The sequence below is a fragment of the Alligator sinensis genome, unplaced genomic scaffold (genome assembly GCF_000455745.1).
Source record: "Alligator sinensis unplaced genomic scaffold, ASM45574v1 scaffold609_2, whole genome shotgun sequence".
NCBI classification, from domain to species: Eukaryota; Metazoa; Chordata; order Crocodylia; family Alligatoridae; genus Alligator; species Alligator sinensis.
In genome coordinates, this window is record NW_005842090.1 from 2,051,512 (window position 1) to 2,072,703 (window position 21,192).

The 21,192-nt window shown below is 44.2% G+C and overlaps 1 protein-coding gene across 1 annotated transcript in view; it reads left to right on the forward strand.

Annotated features, from left to right (window-relative positions):
* Positions 1 to 21,192, forward strand: part of PGGT1B (protein geranylgeranyltransferase type I subunit beta) — a 50,359-nt gene that overhangs the window by 8,581 nt on the left and 20,586 nt on the right. The window contains exon 3 of the mRNA XM_025204618.1: positions 9,814 to 9,881. Coding sequence (XP_025060403.1) covers positions 9,814 to 9,881 — 68 coding nt within the window. The remainder of the gene's footprint in view (positions 1 to 9,813; positions 9,882 to 21,192) is intronic.

Below are 21,192 nucleotides of genomic sequence, written 5' to 3' on the forward strand. Positions count from 1 at the left end.
GGGGGGGTGGTGAGCGACTAGAGCTGGCGGCAGCAGCAGAGCTGGTGGTGCATGGTGGCTGTAGCAGGGCCTATGCAGCATTGACCGTGGGGCCCGGAATATTCGTCCCGATTTGCCGCCCCCCAGGGGCGGCCCTGCCTACAAGAGATATATCATATGCAGTTATCATCTTTCTTAGTGATTGCACTGACCTAGCTGCTTAACATGGTTATAAGCAACAGTAAAACAGGCAAATATTACTGATGTGACGGAGCAGCAGGACAGTCATAGGAAGCATGAAGGAAAGCAACTTTTGAAGATGGGGAGAGAAGGATTAGGTTATAAAACAGGACAAAAATGACCCCCTGCTTGTTTTTAAAAGGATTTAGTTCTTGGAGCTAAACTGCCTATTTTTTAAGTGAATAATACTAGTACTGTGTCAGTTAAACCTATTAAAACCTGATTGCCTGCTGCTTAACACAATGTATAGTGATATGTATCCTTGTAAAGTAAATGTGACATTAATTGCACTTCATTCACACTTAATCAGACATAAATGACAAAGAGTAGAATATAAATCAGCAGTGAGGGGTGGAACTACCAGGGCCCCTCTGCCAATCAGTGCAGGGTGGGGGGGGTCACTGGGAAAAAAAATTGAAAATGGTGCTGGGTGCTGCAGACATCCTGCGAATTTTTTTTTTTTTTTTTTTTTTTTTTTTTCCCCCTCTTTATCTCAGCATGCTTTAAGTAGATCCTTACTTATGGCCACCGGGCCCAATCCAGCCTACCAAGCAATTGCATCCAGCCCATGATGCAGTGGCCCAAGTAGGGGTGAAGAGCACATCTGCCTGCGCGCACTGCTTTGCCATACTGGGTTTTTTTGTTTGTTTGTTTGTTTTTAGAACTTTGTGCTGCTGCCTTAACCCTCCCTGTGTGCTCTTTCAGGTGTGCCCTTAATGTAGGCACTTCTTTTCTCACTGCTGATTTTGTCACTTTGTGGCAGTTGGTGGTGATGGGAACCAGTGGCAAAGGATAAGAGGTGGCAGCAGCAGTAACTCCAGTAGCGGGCATGTGAGGGTGAGAGAGCAGCCCTTGGCACAGAGCAGGGAGGGCTGGGATGTCATTAGGCAGTTTGGAGTAGTGAGTGTAGTTGGTCACAAACAGGGACTTGCCTTCAGATCCAGCTGCCTTATTTTGGCCCAGCACTCCATATAGGTTGCTGTTCCCTGCTTTAGATCATGAGAAAAAGGATGCAAGCCCTATTGTCTTTTGCTGATCACTTTAAAGACAAATTTAGCACTTTTGGAAGATGTTGAGAGACTTGAGAGCTCTGGACTGGAGTAAAACAGCTATGGGAGAGGCAGGGCAAGATCAGCTATGCTAGTAAGACTTCTGCAGGAGGGAGAGTTTAATTCAAAGACTGCCATTTGTAAGGATAGTTTTGTGATGTGAAAGTAATCTATCCACTAGAAACCAAGTATTGTGATCTCTGATAGATTTGAAAATGACATAGCCCTGGTTAGTGTTAGAAACTCTTGTGGTTTTAAAGCATTGGTCAAGGGTATGGTGTTTTATATTGGCAAAAGCTCTTGGTTGATACAATTTTATGTCAATTTTACAAAGTGGTTTTGTGTGTGTAGCTTATTTTGTCCAGGCATCTAGTATAAGGTAGAACAGCAAAACCATGGGTTTTTTTCTGGTAGGTTCTGAGCCTGTGCTAGAAGGGATAGCTAGACTGGCAAATCCTTTTCAGTGTAGACTACATCTGAGAGATGAAAACGTACCTTTTATTTTCAATGCTATCCCACTAAAGTTTTCCCTCCCCCCCCACCCATGTTTTTATTACATTCAGATTTCATTTAAAGCAGGTTCATTTCTAAAAAGAAAAGTTTCTTATTTAAATTAGATTAAAAAATGGATGTAAATAAAATCAGATTTCTTTTTCTAAAGGAAAAAAAAGAGGGAAGATATAGACTCTGCAACGAGAAAGTAAGATGTTGCCAGGCTTTGAAACTTGATTTTTACAATACCCATTTCTGATTTATTTGGCTGCCTCCTCAGCACTTGAAGAAACAGGAAAAATATTTTTTTGAGATCCCATTCACAGCTGAGGCATCTGTTTATGTGTTTGTGAGTTAGAAAATTGAGCTACAATTGGTTTTACTACTCTTATCTAATCTCCTGTGTATGGCTGGCTCTTATCCACTTGGATCACCCTGAGAGAACCTTGCTTCAAGAATAAAAATTCTCATTTTAAAATCAGTGCTAGTACTTAAGCTTGCAAAGATAACTTTCCAACTGTGACCCAATGTAGCATAATGCTGTCTTACTTTGGCCAGCACAGTGAGAACTGTGCAGTCCTTGTCTGTGGGTGCAGTGCAGATGTCATAGTTCTAAGTTAAGGCTATGATTTTACAGATAATTTACTTTGCTCAGTCATGCATGCCAAACAACTAGTGAAATGCACAAGTAACCACAAAGGGGACAAATAGAAGTGGTGGCCTTTTGTTGTCTTTTCCACTCAGTGCTGACTGGAACGCTCATTTAAAGCAGGAACAGCTTTGTTGTTATTTTAATCATTCTGAACAGGCTGTCGTTTTCTGAGTTTTGCATAAACTGCATACAGTCATTAATAGAAGCACTGGTGTAGATTGGGGTACCTTGTGGCTCTAAGTTTGTAGCCGGTGGCCCACAATTTAAATGAAATTGGCCTTCTCCAAGCAAGTATTTGACTCCCATGATTTGGGGGATATAGCCTTGGGAGAGGGTTAAATTGACATAGTCCTGTCTTTCTGCTCAGATGAAGCCGACTTTTCCAGGTGCTTCTCTTATGATTGTTGGGGATTGTGATTGCTGTATAATTTAACTTTGATAACTTGCTTTTGTTGCTTCTAAAGCTTATTTTAGTAGATGTTCAGATATTGTTAAAGCTAGAAATTAACACTAGATGGTGCCATTTCTTAACTATATTTGCATGTAATGTTTTAGCTGGCTGTGTAGGTGCTGGCTAAAGTAACTTTGGGTGTTTAAAAACTCAGATAATGTGATCAACTTAAATCAACCTTTGTCTGCCACCTTTGCCATGTGAAACAGTTTTCAAGATTTTATAGAGGAGTCTTCTAAATATTATGGCCTTTCTTTTTCATACTATAATTCACCAGCAAAAGCAGCTATTTTCACTTCCTTTTTAGCATTTCCTTTTCAGCTTAACCATCTATTTTTAATGAAAAAAAGGCCAGCTGTAAATCTGATAGTCCGGGGGCCTTAAGTACAAAATGCTTTTTATTTTAGGAGGCTGAGATGTGGGTCTTCTCTGACAATTATTGGTCTTCTTCCATGAATAATGGATTGCTGTGTTGCTTTCCCCAGGGACTAAGTATGTGTTCACCTAAGCTGCTAGCCAAGAAGTGTCAAAACTCTGAACTAACCAATTGGACTACTTGACCAGAAAATCATTGTTTGCCAAAAAAACAACAATAAAATTAATAGCACTGCTGATAAAACCATGGCATTTAAAGATTACAGGTATTGCTTTCTGCTTGACATCAAACCCCAACATTTTATAATAAAATAATTGGTGCAGTAAGCTCCACAGATGTTTAAGAAATTAAAAGAGATAATGATGGAAATAAATACGTTTTAAGTTAATTTAATTTTTAAAATCTCATTTTCCTCATGGTGGTTGTCAGTTCCTGGGCCAGCTGTACTTCTGGCCCTCTTGGTCTCTCCTAGTCCACTTCCACTCAGATATCAGATGCTAGCATCCTCAGGGTGTAATATTACTTTTATGCTCAGAACAGGTCTTGGGCCGCAGGCTCTAGCCACTAACCAGGACTGTCTCAAGGTCAGTACCGGAAGCTATGTTGCCTTCAAGAGCAATGATCTTTCTGTCTGGTGACCAGGGAGCCTTCTTAAAGAAAAGTATTACTTAGAACCACATAATTTAATAGAAAATGTGTTTTAAACATTAGTCAGACTATTATTTGCCTAGCTTCTTTAAGGTTTACCATTTCCAGGAGGTCTGGGAAGAGCCCAGTTGTTTTGGACTTTTTTTATGGAATTTGTTAGTTCCTCTTTAGGAACAACACATTCGTAACTTCTCCCTTTGGGCTGAAGGCAGTCCTTTTTTTACCATATATTTCCTTTTTGATCTCTAGATTCTGAGCTGTGGCAAAAATATTGCTCTTGTCTGTAGTTGTGTCACACATGTTTATTGGAAGTTAGCTGTTTGATTGTTCTTGTGGTTGCTTTTCAAGTAGTTTCCAACTAAGCTAGATCACTATATTTGTACAGAATAGTGAAATAGTCCAATAACATAGTGTATTACCACTTTCAGACCAGATCATAGAGAGAAGTAAGGTTGGAAGGGACCTCAAGAGATCATCTTGTCCAACCAGAGATCAAACCTGCAACCTTGATATTATTCGCACCACAGTCTAACAAACAACGTTCAGTAAATTACATATGTATAGACTGAAATTACGTAGCTCCCTTAGTGTCACAGTAGCGCAGAGTAAAAAGCGAATTCTTTTCCTCCCTGTTAACTATTGGAACTTGTGTTCAGCTTAATTGCAAAACAGTCTGGCTCACAGCGTGTTCTTACTGTATTTATTCAAATACAACACAAGGCTTTTTCTCCCAATCAGCATGTGGAAAAAAGCCCCTCGTTTTACATTCACATACAAGGAAACCACACATTAAATACATTGTCTTATCTTTTGAACTGCTGCTAAATGTAGCATGTGCTCAGGAAACCAACTCTGAAGCTGATTAAATGCAGCCACAGTACTGAGCATGACTATAAAGTACATGGCCCGTATTCACCCAGAATCTCTTTGTTGGCCCCTCTCTCAGCCTGTCACGTATGATTAGTGTGGCCCTGCCCTCTGTAAGGTTGAGCTGGACCAGATTACTATACGCCTTGTGCATATACATTTTTGGAGTATATCCTAGGACTCAGAACAAGAACACTCAATTGCAGTCATGAGTTGGGGACTAATTAGCACCTGGGTTCTGGATGAGCTAAGTCTAAGTCAGGTGTTTTTTTTTTTTTTTTAATTTGCTTCTCACTTCCATGTGCTCAGTAAGATTAGGGTTTAACAGTAAGTGGTGGGGGAAAGGGCTACAGGGGGAAGAAGTTCAGGGGTGGTAGAGGACAAAGGGGTGACCTGGCCCCCCCAGATCTATTTTCCCTGCTGTAGCAGTAGGAAGGGTACAGATTCAAGGTCCAATAATTAGGTTCTATACCTCAAAAATTATATCTAATGTATACATTTCCCATATATAGAATCTAATTATTGAGCGGGGGTTGTTATCTTGTATTTGAGTAAATATGGTATTTGCACCAAGCTATATCCTATCACCATAACACTTTGTAAATTGTAAAGAAAAGCATTCTCTACTCCTTAGAGGTGTTGATACATCAGTTCATATAGTATCGGCACTGATAAAAGGAAAATTGACATTATTGACGATTGGCTTTTTTGGCTGATGTGGCTGATAATGTCACTGTTAAGTGCTGCATGCATGGGCATAGCCACAGCATGCAGATGGCCAGGAATGCAGCCTGTCATCTTGGAGAGCAGTGTCTGGCTGGTAAGTCTGTGGCGGGGAAGGGAAGGGGGGCAGATTGAGGCCCCCACGGTGAAGGAGGGAGTGGGTTGGGGCTAGGGCAGGGGCAGGGGCAGGCACTGCCGAGCCAGAGCAGGGTGGGACGTGGAGACGAAGCTGTGAACGGCTCACACGGGGGGCAGCTCCTGCCACTGCATGCACCCCCAGGGAAGGCATGAGGGAGGTGTGCCCCCTAGATCTGTATGTGGGGCGAGGGTGGCCTGCTGTTGTGGGCCTTGGCTGGGGGTGGCACTGTGATCTTCCCAGCGGGGGGCTGGGCCAGGGCTGTGCTCAGGGTAAGTGGGGATCTACAGGATAGGCTAAAATTCACTGTAGCCCTCCTCCCAGCACCACCTGCACCTGCGCTGAGTGTGGCCCTGGCCCAGCCCCCCCACCGGCAAGAGTCCAGTGCTGCCCCTGGCCCCAGCCCACAGCGGCAACCTGCCCTTGCCCCTGCGCACAGATCCAGGAGTGCACATGTCCTCTGTCTCCCCTGGGGGTGCGCCCACTGGCAGGAACCGCTGACCCCTTCCCGATGCCCCCTCGATGAGCTGATTGTGGCTCTGTCCCATGCCCCGACCCGGTTGGACAGTGCATGCCCCTGCCCTACTCTCTCCCTCACCATGGAGGGCCTTGATCTGTGCCCCCCACAGACTTACCAGCCAGATGCTGCTCTCCAACCTGCCTGGCTGCATTTCAGAAATCAGACTGGTAAAGGCTGATATGGCTCGTTAATAATTGGCCATTGGTATTGGGCCAGAAAATCTTTATCTGTGCACCCTTACTACTCTTAAAATTAATGATCTCGAGACGGTAGAATGGTAATTTCCAAGTGTACTGTCTTGATTACATGTACTCTAAACATGTCACTGATTTAGTTTTAAGTCTAGCCAGTGGTGGTTTTGGTTGTGTCCAGTCTAGGACAGCTGATCTTATTTATTTTAGGAAATTATGTAGGACAGGGCTTTTCAACTGGCTCCCACCTGGCTGCTGCTACTCCCAGCAGCTTCCAGGATCTCCAGGCTCCCTGTCCCTCTTCTAGCTTTTGCTCTCTGCCTCACCCCAGGGGGCAGTGTGGTACAGCTCACCACACAGGGCAGTGGGGGAGCCCACAGTCATAGAGAGGAAAGTGAGGGGACTGCCTTCATGTGCAATGAAGTGGTGGGGAAGTGAGGGGCCTGCACCCTGTGCGGTTCATGCTAATGTGGCCTCCACTGGTGTGGCTCATGTGGCCCTGGCCACTTAGATGTTGGACAGCCCTGATCTAGGCTGTGGAACCATCAGAAAACACTCAGTTGTATGGCAGCAATTTTAGGTGGCTTTGTGATCTCATTTTCACGAATTGTCCTAGTTCTCCTTTTCCTTCAGTCTGAACTTCTTTGGGTAGAGGCCTCTTTTGCTGTATTCTTAAGGTATGGGACCCAACACAGTGGAGGACCCAGTCCTTAGTGAGCCGTCTAGGTGTGCCTGCAAGATGGGTAAAGAATCTGTCTCTAAGAACTTTGTTCCTTGCTCCTGAAAGTTTATTTTTTATGATTTTAAAATAGGGTGTGCTACAATTAATGTGGTGGTTACAATTAATTTTGGGGTTTGTGAAGAGAAAATTACCAAAGCTTCCTTCTTCCTCAGCATTTTATTTATCTTTATCTCCATATACTATAACAGATGATACCAATTGCTTTTTAAACTGAACTGACCTTTGTTGTATTTCTATTCATATAGTTTTCAGCTTGGGCGGGGCAGCGGAGGTTTTCGAAATTGCAGGCATTTCTTTCCATTAAGTAAGCACTTCGTTGCACTTCAGAATAATGGCTATAAACATAATAGATCTAGGGACCTCTCTGATAAATAAACTTTTCACTAGTCTAATGGCATGGAAGTGTTTACACTGGTACAAACTCAGGCATGTTCATATAAATTGTATTAGATACAAATTGGATCTTAAACTGGTGTTTAAATTGGAAAATAGTATTATTGCACAGTGAGTCTGTTGGCTACAAAGGATCAACTCACAAGATCTTAATAAATTCTTATTTATTGTACGGGATGTGAAGTTACCAATAAAATCATAAATGCAGACTTTGAGTTATAAGGGGTACTGGCCACTTTACACACGCACATGCGATTGCTGCAGTAGTAATATAGCATCGATGTTGGTTTATACCTATCCGGGACACTGGAATCTGTCAATGGTCAGCTTCCTCCAAGGTGATGTCTTCTTCAGAAGGTGGTTGCTTGCTTGTCCTGTCTCGATAGATCGGGTGCTGGATGGGAGGGCACCACTAAGGGTAACGCTTCACTGCCTTTTATCCATTTCTGGCAGATTTCTGCGATCTGCATCATCTTGGCTACCCAGTTGTTGTCCCACATGGGTCTTGAGTAGTGCATGACAGCTGTCAGTCAGTCACTGGGGGTTCTGCCTGATGGTGCAGTTTTGGGAGTCCACCCTTGACTTGATTGACTCGTTGTGTTGTCGCACATGTGTTGTTGCAGGTTTCAGGTGGCTTGGTTAGCTTAGAATGGCTTGTAGAGTAGTTTTGTAATGGTAAGTTTCTCGGGTTAGACTGTTGTCAGTTAACAGCCAGAGGCTATTGCTTTGTCATTCAGTTACCTACTGACTCATACATACTCGCATTCACTCAGAGGATCAGCCCAATACAGCAATACAATTCCACTGATTTACAATTCCAATGTATTCTTATAATAATAATTTTAGTAATGCAAGGTATGACTTTCTCTAAAGAATACATTTGTTAAAAGGTATAAAACATAAAATACAGAATGCCAGGCCAAACATGAGACAGATGTAATATAAAAATGAGAAATATATAAAGATGCAGTGTGAGGTGGTGAGGATCAAAGACTACTGGGGACAGGTGAGTTAGGTTAGATGCAGTCTAACCTAACTTAGATACACTGATTTAGCATAAACTTTAAACAGATATGGGAAGTTTGCTTTGGAAAATAGATTTTAATCAAAGGGGGACTGGGTTTACCAGGATATATTTAAAGTCATGTTTTCAATGCACCTTGGGTTTTCTTGTCTCTTACAGGCTTTGCTTTGAAGTGGATATTTTAGTTCTTTTGTTTTATTCATTGACACTTAGGTCAGTTGCTATGTAGATGTAGTTTGTAGGTTTCTCCTACAGAAACCAGCTTCAGCTTTCTGGCTTGCTCTGAGCTTTGCCACACCCATGCAATGAGTGTGCTAGGTCTCTGCCAGTACTTAGAAGGAAAAAGAAATGCACAAAAAGGGGAGGGGGTGCAGGCAAGAAGGGGCTTCTGTTATATCAATGCTCAGAAGGGGAGTGTACAAAGGGAGCTCCCTGTTACAAATCTATATTGGGAGTTTGCATCATTGTAACTACATTGTAGTTATTTTGTTTCAGATTTCTATAGTATAGATGGGGAGTTTTAGGTCCAGAGTATAAACCTTTTATGTTTATTATTATTTGAACACTAAAATATAGGGCTCAGCACTAGCTTTGTACCTCCAGAGACTTAAAATCAAGGACTTGGGTTGCTGCAGCTCAAAGCATAGTTCAGCTATCTAAAAGGCTAGCATTATGCTTCATTTGAAAATATATTAACCTATCCTAGGTATTCATGCCATAAAGATGAACATGATATAGAGAACTTCAACAAGAGTTCCATATTTGAATAAGCAAGCAGCTTTTTCTTGGGGAAAAATACACCCATATGTATTTTGGATAGAGAGAGCAGTCCCGTTAGCTCTTCACAATGTCTCTATTAGATACTTCTGTAGTTCAATGTAGTGACCTACCTGTTATTTTGAAATGGTCTAGTCAGTGCCCACTTAAAACCATAGAAGTCATCTCTGCATTCATGTACATCAAGCAACTAAATAAGGGTGCTGTGAAAAGCAAGTCTTACTGGATAGAAATCTAAATGCAAACAGCTTTATCCACATGGTAGACACTTTTCTAGGAGGTACTAAGAACAGTGGAGGAAATTCCATGCTAGTACAAACAGGATATGTGAAGCAGATAAAGCACCTTCTGCTGCACTATTATCTTTCTGGAGAAAATTGTGTTACAGGAGTAACATGCTGAAATTAGACAGTATTGAAAGGACAAGAACAAACTATATGGATACTTAGTGCTAACATATCTTGGATCTGGCCAAAATTTAAGTTTCATCAAAGTAAATCAGTTGCCTTTTTCCTTTTTTTTTTTCTTTTTTTCCCTCCCCTCCCCTCTCCAGGAACAAACTTGAATCGCTGTGGCTTCCGAGGCTCTTCGTATTTGGGGCTGCCATTCAATCCATCCAAGGTTAGTTGATGCTTTGTGTGAGGGGAGAGCCTCCTGTACAAACAAGTAATGATCTTGTGGCTTCTTCATTGACCTAGCTGTACAATCCTTAAATATTTAGTAAGCAAGTGTAGATCCAGGCAACCTTTTTTAGTCAACTGAATATTAAGTTCATTGTATAGTTTTTAAAAATCTCCAGCATGCTTCTAAGGAAGACAGTATTATGTCTGCATTTACAAATGTCAAGGGAGAAACTGATATACCCCTATAGTGGCTTGCATCAACCCACACTGCAAATCATTGGCACTTCTAGGAACAATTGCAGTTGACTAGGCCAGCCAGGCTGAAGAATTGCAAGTGGATCTGGGCCAGAGAAAGCAGAATTTTCTTAAAGCGAATGAGATGTATTCACAGGGCACTTGAGTGGATCCTGTGTATTACTTGAATGTGGGCAAAACTGTGCTCATACCCACTTGTAGGGGAAGGCAACAGGAGGTAGGATACAAGGCAGTAGAATTGAGAGAAAAGGGGAGACCTGGAAGTGAGCAGAAACAGTTAAAAATGTTGTTGGGGGCGGGTGCTACACTCAGAAGATAAAAATAGTGGTGAACTTGACAGGGACAGTTGGGGGGATTGGAAGAGGGAGCAGAAGGCTTGTCTGTGCTGCTTCTGGCAGGATAGCTGATGGTGATGTGAGAAGGAGATGTAGATTTGGGTCTGAGCCAGATTCCAAAAAGCATTTGGAGGAGGGAAGGGGGGTTAGCAGGAAGATTTGCAGGATCAAGAGTAGCTGTTTCATGGAAGTATTTCTAAACTGCAGTGGTAGTGTAGTGTAATCAGATGCTGTCTGAAAGCCGGCTGTAGCATATAAAAGCTAATAGCTTCTGAATGAGTTAGTGTTATAACTGTAAGGTGCTACCTTGTCCTTCCTTGCCTTCTGCCTAGACTAATTCATTTTTACTTTGGTGCCTATACTATAGTCTGCGGTATGGACATACCCTGACTGGAATGCTGTTAAGTTGATTTACTCTGGAATAACAAGTTGTCTCCTCTTGAGTGAATCAGCCAAGGCTCCAGAGCAATACAGTGCTTGGGAGCACAGCGCCATCTCTACCAGGCACTGCCGAGAGACAAGGTACTTTTGTCTCTTGGTTTGCTGTGGAGTTACTCCCTTCTAGAGCCCATACCGTGTCTGCCACAGTCTTAGAGGTAAAGATGATGAACTGTACACTGGTTGGAATTGGCATTAACTTTAATTACAGGCTCTTGGAGCTGTTAAGGATTTCTTCACGGAGCTCTCTTTAAGGAGAGTTTCTGTAACAATCTTACAGACATACCAAAGGGCAGTTTATGTTAAGGTGTTTCAATAACCTTTTAAATGCATAAATAGCAACCCATAACCCAAATAAGGTTATATATTCCTCAAGTTACATTCTGTGAGCTGATTCTTATCTTTCTTCTGGTTAATTAGAAGTTAGTAGTGTAGTGCTCCTGCAGCACAGTTGTGTAATACGATTTGAATGGTCTGAAATGCACATCAAGGATTTTCAGTCATAATATTGAAACAAAGCCTTAAAATGAGGGAATGAGTAAATGAAAGAATGAAATAAACTCAGTACATTAAGGAAGGGTATGGTTTCTGTAAGCTTCCTGAAATCCTCTCCTGTGCACAAAGCTTGAAGAAACTGGGCTTCACTGAAAGGAGTTTTTGTACAGCAGCTTGAAGAAAAGTGTTGTATAAAGTTCTGAATGCCATTGCAATTCACTGTCTACACTTTATGTACCTTCATTGTATTGCTTATTTTCAAACAGCACATGACTTGAGCGATGCATCTTTTATTTTCTGGACACTTGTTGCTACCTACCATGATGTCCCATGCTCTGTAAACTGTCAGTTTGTAGAAAGGGACCAAGGGTAGGAGTGGGTAATCTATAGAAATCTAATGCACTGGCTTTCCGAAGCCTAAACACTGTTCATAGGAGAGCATGTTTTTATATTAAGAATCATTAGGTTAAAGCAGAGGTGCTTCACCTCCAGCCAACAGGCCAAATGTGGCCTACAGAGCTATCTTATCTAGTCCTTGGGGCTTCCCATGGATCAGGAAACAATGCAGTGGAAGAGTAGTGGCAATTAATACTGCCACCCTTCCCACTTGCCAGATTCCCAAACCCTAACCCCCCTGTGCCTGGATCAAGACTGGGCCACCTCTGTCCCCTTCCCCTCTCCATGGCTGGACTAGGACCAAGTCAAGCCCATATCCCCCATAAGGCTGGATAGGGCCTGCTGTGCCTGACCTGAGCACCAGATGGAGACTGTCAGCTGGACTAGCTCACATAGGGACCAGACACTGTCCATCTAGCCCACCAGAGAAAAAAGCTGAGCACCACTGGGTTCAAGGAAGTGGACCTCCCTGGATTGTACTGGCATAAAAAAATGTAAAATATTGCCAATAAGACAACTTAAAAAGAATTATCAATACACAAAAGAATAATAAAACATGGAAGCCTACAATGATAAAACGTGTTTAAAATGGTAAGAATGGTTCTGCCTTTTAATTTATAAATGAAAAGTGGTCAGTCAAGTGGGCATCTTAAAAGAAAAAAATAAGCAAACAAAAAAAAGTGCTAATAAGTGTTTTTGGTTTTGCATTGGCAAGTTATTTCCACACCTCTATAGTGACCATCTCATCTTTTAGCTCTGCTTAGTGTCACATTGGAAATAAGGCTGATAGGTGTATGTCTGAGCTGATTCATGGAAGTTCATGGAAATCTCTCATCACTATAGACGTTGCAAAATAATGAAGAAAAGAAAATGGAAAATTCTCCCAGTTTTACTGAATGTTGACAGGATCTTAGTGTGTTTGAGGGGAGGGGGGAAGTAGATGGTTGTTCTTTAACCATTTGATTTTTTTTTTACATGATTGTGGTGTCTTCAAATCTGTGAGAGATTGAAAAAAAACCTTTGTTCAAATCAATAGTCATGTTAACCTAATTCAAGATGATTAGGTGCGTCTTAATAAGTATATGAAGTACTGTAAACTTGTAGACCGATTGAAAATTCCATGCTAGCAAATGCTTCTGGATGTGTACATCTGTCTGTAACAGTTGTATAGCATAATTTGAGAGTATGAATTTGCTTCAGGTCCCAAGGTCTGTTCCATCCGGTGTTACTAGACTCGATTTAAATCTAGCATGCATAAAAGACAATATCTTAGCTGATCCTAAGTTGGCCAGAAATCTTAAGTCTTTTGAAACTGTTATAAATCCATTTGAGGGGTGAACCCTTGTCAGTAGTGCTTTTTCCATGTAAAACTATTTTAAGGAGGTTGTGTTTGCAGTGTAAAATCAACTGAGTTCAGGGACCCTGTTACTATAGTGCATTGGTGCTCAAGCTTTTTGCCTAGCAAACCAGATGGGAAGTGCCCAGTCCTTCCACAGGCATGGCTGGTGGTCCTGATCCAGTGCCTGGAGTGGGCGCAGTGGGGCTCCATGTAGCCATGTTGTGGGGTAAGGAGCATGGCCTGGCCCCAACCTCGACCCATGGGAAAGTGGGGGTGGGGTGGCTGGGCCCTGATCTGGCTCTGTGGAGTGAGAGGGTATGGCCCAGCTCTGACCTGCCGCACGAGGATTGGGAATTTGGCATCAGAGGAGGGTAGCAGTATTAATTGCCACCGCTCTCCCATTAACAAATTTCCCAACTTGTGGGGAGCCCCACAGGTAGGATGCCATGGCTCTGCAACTGCAGATTGAGCCCCGCTGCCATAATGCATCATACCACAGTTACTGTGTTGAGGGGATGAGAAGGATTTAAGTGTCTCTGATCTATATTATCATGATGATTTGCTTCATTGGTGCAGACAGATTCTGCCTATACTGCAGGACCAAAGCACATAAATCATTTCCACCAGCTTGATTGGTTTTGCATTGTAGCTAGGACCTTAACTTTGTCTGCAGTGGTCAGCAAAAGCAGTTAATACCGTACTAATGAGAGTTTGCTGCAATAATTTTCATTTATTTATGGTTCAAATTTTAAATGTTTCTTCACAGGCATGAGGAGTTACTTCTCATATTGGAAGTGCAAGGTGGCAATCACAGTCTTAGCTGTTTGTTGTGAGCGCCATTGCTCTGATCCTTGTTTCTATTACACTAGAAGGATCTCTTAACAGCAGTTAAAATTTGTTAACATGGGCAGGACATAGCCATAGTCTGGATCTTTCTCCATAAAAAGGAGGTTAAGTCTTGTCCATGTTACAAAGTGTAACAGGGCCATAATTTTCAATGTCCTTCTTGTCACTAATATATCTGTGCTGCAACTACTTTCATTCTTAAAATAGTTTATCATCATTTTGCTTTCCTCTCTGTCCTTGACCTTAAAAAGTTCAATGCTGTTTGAGTGGACAGAAACACAATAACTTGCTTATATTTTAGCTTGTTGATTTGTGAGTTATTACTGCAGTGGCGCAGAAATAAGAGTAGTCTTTCTGCGAAATACACAGTGTACAGTGAAACATGCCTCTCGGCTAATCCTGAAGGTACCTGCAAAGCTCACTTGCTTTAATAGCGATGGCCTCTCTGATAAATGTAGAGCAGGAGTTAGTTGTGTGCACTGTGTTTGGAGGCTCTGTGGTACAGTCAGTATAGGGAGCAGCTTAGTAAATGTGGTCTTGAATACAGTGTTTTTCTTTTATTAAATCTTGGAAATTATGGAAAAAGCATTTAAAATTCTTCAAGTATAATTTGATACCTGTGTGATGGTAGATTTTGTAAAAACAATCTGCAATTAAATTGGACAGAGATTATTTTCCCTTGAAGTTTGCTTCTGGGATATAAACACTGGCATTGTGCAGTTGGTATGGAAATACCATGTTTCTTATCAGGTTAACACTGGTTTTATTCAGTGTGTTGTTATGCGTCCCAAGGCCTAAGATGTAAATTGCACAAGGAAAATCCTGAAGAAATCTTGAAAATAGTCTTAGCTTCTAGAAATCTCTTCATTTAACAGTAAACCCTTTTAAAATAAGTTGTTTTAGTGTCATTAAACTTAGCAAAGTAATCTATCTGGGTTAGTAGTTAAAACATCTTACAAAACTTGATTTGGTTTTTCCACCCACTGTCAGGAAAGCCACTTGTTCAGTCCTCAAATTCTTAAGGTGGCAGTTCCTGTCTGTTAGTATACATGCTATTTTATCCTGTGTTATGATTAAGCTGTTGTTAAAACCCATTATGATGTTGTACTGGAGTTAAGGTTAGCCCTTTAAATGCGGGGAGGTGAGGAGTATTTTTCATCCAGAAAAACTGCTTGGTCACTTTCTTTTCCAGGGGTGGGCAAAATGCGGCCTGAGGGCCGGATGTGGCCTGCCAGGCCATTCTATCCGGCCCATGGGGCCCCTAAAAAATTTAGAAAACTAATATTTATCTGCCCCTGACTGTCTGTCATGCATCCCTTGATGGCTTGCCAAAACTCAGTAAGCGGCCCTCCGCCCAAAATAATTGCCTGCCTCTGCTCTTTTCCCTTTGTCTTCCTTGATGTGCCCCAAGTACACAATTTGCAAGTTTGAAAGTATATTACTATTTATCTTAAAAATACAATGCAACAGCCGTCTAGCTGGGTGTTGTTCCAAGAAAGGCCTTATCTTCATTAAATACCTAAATGAAATACAACTTGTAAATAGCTTTTCATTATCCATACTCAGCAAACACATTAAATCAGTGCTACATAACATAAACCAGTCATTATATGTTACGGAATAAGCTCCCTCCAGAGGTGGTGCAATTGCCTACCCTGGAAATCTTCAAGAGGACCCCAGTTGTCTTTCCTGCTTGGTGCAGGGGGCTGGACCTGATGATCTTCCAAGGTCCATTCTGGCCTTACAGTTTATGTATCTATGAATTTCTTCCCACTACAATAATTCTGATGGAACAACATTTTACCAAACTTTCCAAAATAAAACTTTATGTTGAGGGGTAACATGAAAATTGCTATCTAAATGGGAGTATTTTTTTAGAATGATAAATGCCAAAGATTTTTTTCCAATAAAATCTTTTTAAATGCTTCTAAAATTGCTAGTGGAGCATGAAATTCAATTAGAATTTCTGCAACCTTAATTTAAAAGTCAAAAGCTAGACTGTACTAAATCTCAATTCTCAAATAAGTATAATCTTCTCTTCATCAGAATGAAACTTTGAATTTAAAAAAAAAATGTTTCATTGCACCTTTTACTTGTCTACTATTCCAGATGTCAGTATTTATTTAGAGATTAGCACTGTCAACATCCATGCGTAGATAAAATAAAGAAACACAATATTTTTCAGACTGGCATTTTCTATGTGTATAATTAGTGCTGGCATCTTCCCTCCTTCATAGACATGCCAAGTAAAAATTAAAGTGTTGCAGCCATCCAGTTTATATAATCCTATTGTGTTTAAATTTTTTGCAAATTCAATTTTCTAGTCAGTCTTGTGGATGACCTACTTCAGTATTGCAAGGGAACTTACTGCTTAGTATCGTGGAACTTTTCCAAACATTTTTCACCTGTGAATGTCTTGCTGAAATCTTTTCTGCCCAAATTAGATGTAGAACACTTGAAATCTGGCTGGTGTGCTAGGTTACAGGCAATGCTGCTACAGCAGCTGTGTTGGGTTCAAATTTAAGTTTTGTAAAAGGGAAAATCTTGTTTGCCCTGTCACTTATAAACTGAGTATTGGCTGTAACAGGACCTGGTTTCTGTTACCCTTGAAATTCGAGATTGGTACTTATATTTTGAGATGTGGATTCTGGAACTCAAAATTAGAAGTGCAGCATGGAAAGTAGACTGCTCAGAGTAAAGTTGTTGAGGTGAATGTATTTTGGACACAAGGATTTACCATACTAACTGTAACCAGGGACATGGCTCAGGCTGTAGGGCAGGGGTGGGGAATTATTTTGGGCAGAGGGCCGCTTACTGAGTTTTGGCAAGCCATTGAGGGCTGCATGACAGGCAGCCCAGGGCAAATTAATATTAATTTTCTAAATTTTTTTAGGGGCTTCGCGGGCCGGATAGAATGGCCCGGCAGGCCGCATCCGGTCCCTGGGCCTCATTTTGCCCACCCCTGCTGTAGGGAGTAATAGCCTGCCTGCTCAGGGGCACGGGACAGTGGACAGAGATGATTGCCTGGCTTGAGGAAGTTAAAAGTTCCCAGGGAAAGGAGCTGAGGAGGAAGTGGAGGCTGAGGTGCTGAGGAGACAGAACAGAACTGGGATAGCTTTCTCCAGGTTCAAAGAAGGACTACAGGTTTGAGTTAAACCTTTGTTGCTTGTTTGTGTGTTTGTTTTGTTATGGATGTTGGTTTTCATATGGGGACAAGTTAGCCCCAGGAAAAATAAAAAGCTGAATAACAACCTGCTGCACTAACCTTCAGATTTGTCCTTAATTGTTTGCGAGTTTAGAGTCTAATCCACCTGGGGTGACTTGGTCTAATGCGGGGGTAGGCAACGTTTTTTGGCCGGAGTACTGAAAAAAACACAGTGTCAACTTTGGAAGGTGCCAGAGTGCCGGCATGCCAGAAAAACAAAATTGGGGGGGGAGGCGGTACATGGCAGGACGCACTGCGTATTAGTATATTTAATAATCATAAGTGTTGCCTTTGTTGTGTACTTTTTTTTGTTAAGCATGTTGCAGTGAGAGAGAGAGAGAAAAAAAGAGAAATAAGAGAAAGAGGAGAGAGAGAAATAGAAAGAGGGAAAGAAAAAGAGGAGAGAGAGCAGAGAGAGAACCAGGCACATACGCACGCACGCACGCACAGATCCACATGTGCACAAACACAGAAAATCAGAACACACATACACATACACATCCAGAACCAGACACGTGTGCACACACAGATGCACAGAACTGGACAGAGTCCGACCCAACAATGCACCGGGCCTGCCAGAGCCCCTGTGCTTCCCTGGGGAGCCAGCCCCCGTGCTGCAGTGTGGCCAGCTGAGGCCCCAGCCTAGAGCCTGCCCATCAGCTCAACCACCCACCCACCCACCCACACAGCTAAGCCCACAAGGGTGCAGCACTCCTGGCAAGGGGCAGCGCCAGCCTCATCCCAGTAGGGGGCCTAGGCCATCGCTGGGCTTGGAGCAGATGCAAGCCGGCTCAGCTGCAAGCCCTGCTGCAAGCAACCCGGGCTCCATGGTTGGCAGCAGCTACCCAGAGCTGGGGCTGGCTGCAGCCAGGAGGTTGCAAACAGCTGCACGCGCGCCTTGGAGAAGACGGTGGGGGTCCTGAGGCAGCACAACCCTAGCTTCTCTCTTGCTGCCAGCACAGAGCTGATGACCGGGCTCCGGAGCCCCAAGCAGCTGCTTGTAGCCAGCAGGGTTGCCAGGTGTCAGCTAAATTTATAGCCCAAAGTCACTTCAAAACTAGCCAATTTTGGGGGGTCACAGCACACATGCTGGCATCAGCTAGAGGGCTGAGCAGCCTGTTTCAGGGACTCTTTGACCCCCCCCAGTTTGTGGGAGAAATAGAGGGGATTAAGCCCCCCTCCCACTCAGCCAGGGGGTTCAGGGGGATTAGTAGAGGGCCAGGCTTTGCTCACCTCAGCCTCTCCCTGCCCCTTATCCTTCTGCTCCCCCAAGGTGCAGACCAGGAGTCTTCCAGGCCCACTCTCCCAGGCTCTGCTCCAGGGGAAGCCACAAGAGCTAGGAGGAACTGATGCAGCAGGGTGGGCTGGGTCTGTCAGTCCCCACACAGCTACTCCTTAGCTGGGCATTAGCCTTGGTCCCAGTGGCAGGGGCCAGAAAGCTTGGGGTGGGGAGGGCAGCCGTTCCTCCCCTCCCAGTCCTGCTCCAGCGTGCCGCCACTGACACCAGGAGAGGCAGGGGGAGCCTGGCCCGGCAGGGCATTCCCAGCGCTGCTCACCCTGCTCCTGGCCTTGCCCTTGCCTACCAGGGCGGGGGTCAGCCCTGGCTTTGCCCGGCCAGGGAGAGGAGCCTGCTGGCAGTCTCAGGGCTGGGCTGGGGCTGACTGAAGCCCAACACTCACCCTCTCCCTCTTGCTCTGCTTTGCGGACTCAGCAGGGAGGGCTCCGCTTCCTGAGCTCCCCCATCCCTCAACCCTCTGGGCAGGCACCGAGCCCCAGGGCCCCTATCCCATTGTCCCAGGCAGCTGAGCAAGGGGCTCAGGACCAGGACCTGCCCCTGCCCCATTACCTTAGGCAGCAGATGCCAGGACTAGGTTGGGGAGGATGGTGCTGGGTAGGGCGGCTATGCCTACGGCTGCCTTGCCCTGCCCGAGGCAGCGCAGCCCTCCTGCTGTCCGCTCTGAGGACACAGTCACCGCCAGCATGGAGCTGATGCCGGAGCGGTGGAGCCCAGCACAACCGTTTGCAGCCTGCCTGCTGCTTGCTGCAGCTGCCCAGAGCCCAGTCATCACCTCTGTGCTGGGAGCCGGGGAGAGACTGGGGTTGAGCTGCCTCAGGCCCCTCCCACTGCCCCCTCCAAGGCGCGGGTGCACGTGCCAGTACAGAGCTGTTTGCAGCCTGCCTGCTGCACCCAGCCCTGGCTCTGGGTAGCTGCTGCTTGCAGCTTCCTGTCTTCCTGCTGGGAGCAGCCCAGGCTCCATGGTTGGCAGCAGCTACCCAGGGCTGGGGCTGGTGGTGGCGTGTCGAGCAATAGTGCCGGGGGTTGCCGACCCCTGGTCTAGCATGTGTCCCAGTTAGATTAAATATAGTGCGATACAGTTCATTGACCTGATCAGTGTTTCAGATTAAATGCTGAGAAAAAAAAAGTCTTAAAACTTGTCATTGGTCCCCTCTTCTTTCCTCCAGCTCAGATGATCTGTGGAAGAAAAGCAGCATGGTCCTATGTGGAAAGTCAATGCCAGTACTACAGACTTCTCTTCTTTCCTTCCTTCCTTTTCTTTCTCCTCTATTCCTTTTGCCTCCTATGCCCTGTCTTTCCCGTTGCCCCCAGCTCCTCAGACACCAGCTAGGAGCAACTGCAGCAGTAGGATATGATGATGTGAAGCCCATCCTGAATCCCCATTCATATCCTTGAGGAGAATGACGGTCAGTCCCACTACCCATGTCTCAGTAGGGTCCTTTTCCCTTGTCAGATGAACTGTGACTAGAAGAGCTGATCATATTGAGGGTGGAGCCTAGCCCAGAGGGTTAACTACCCAGCCCTGGCACCTGCCACAGCAGATGGGCCAGGGATAAGCTACAGTGAGAGTCATGGCCAAGAGATGACATCCATCTGAGAAACAAGATGACAGAGGTGTTAAATGGTGGCACCGTGACATATGGGCGTTACATTTCTGCCAAAGAGAATTGCTGTTCTACTAGTAGAAATGAGAAGCATACAAGCATTCAGTGAATTTCCCCTGGGGGGAAATTACCGCTTCCAGGAGTTTCTCTCCTAAGAGTGAGCATTTGTACATTCCCCTCCCAGATGGGAGGGGACTTTTCCCCAAACTGGGGACTGCCTGATTTGGAGAAGTGGTTGGGGGCTTTGCCCTGCTGCTCCCTTCCCCTCCCAGCCTGGTGTACTGGCTTCCACTGGTGTCCCGCTATCACCCGCGCTGCCTAGCTGGGCAGCAGGAGTGGGGATTGCAAAGCCGAAGGGAGTGGGGCCAGGGCACTTGTACCCACCTGAGGTCCCAGCCTCACAGGCTTTAAATGCTGTATGTGCTGCTCAGCTGAGAGGCACATGCAGTTATTTAAAAGCTGGACGACTAGGGGTCAGAGAAGCTATCCCTGACCCTTCTTCCCTGTGCCTCCAGCTTTAAATTACTGCATACAGCCATCTAGGCTACCTGGGGGGCTACCTTTTTACATCCTGCCCCCTTCCTAGGCCAGGGAGAGGATAGGCTCCCATAAGCATGAGGGTGGCCCCATGGCTGCTGGGCAGCTCACCTGTGTAACTCTCCAGCTAGGAGGCTGGAAGGTATGTATGCTCCAGCTATTTTTCTGTTAATAAGAATTTCAGAGAGATTCTTACCGGTGAAAATGAATGTCTGTATGTGACCACTGTTTGCTGGAGGAGGAAGGACTCTGTGCCCAGATCCAGCACTTGTTGGACAGCTTTCACTTTCAGCAGTGAGCTTTCCAGTTCAGGAGGATGCTGGGCCAACAGATGCTACTTTAAATCTTGAATGCTGGACATTTTTTACTGTCTACTCTGACTGCTTGCCTTACCTTCTTCACGTCAATCTCTCTCCCTTTTTTCTGCCCCTCATAATACGTGGCAGAAAGTGAAACATTACCTATTGCACCCCTTTTTCCCCTTTTTTTGGACTGAAAATCTCCAGAGTAAGGACTATCTACAGACCACCTCCCTGCCACTGAGTTACTAGCATTAATTTAA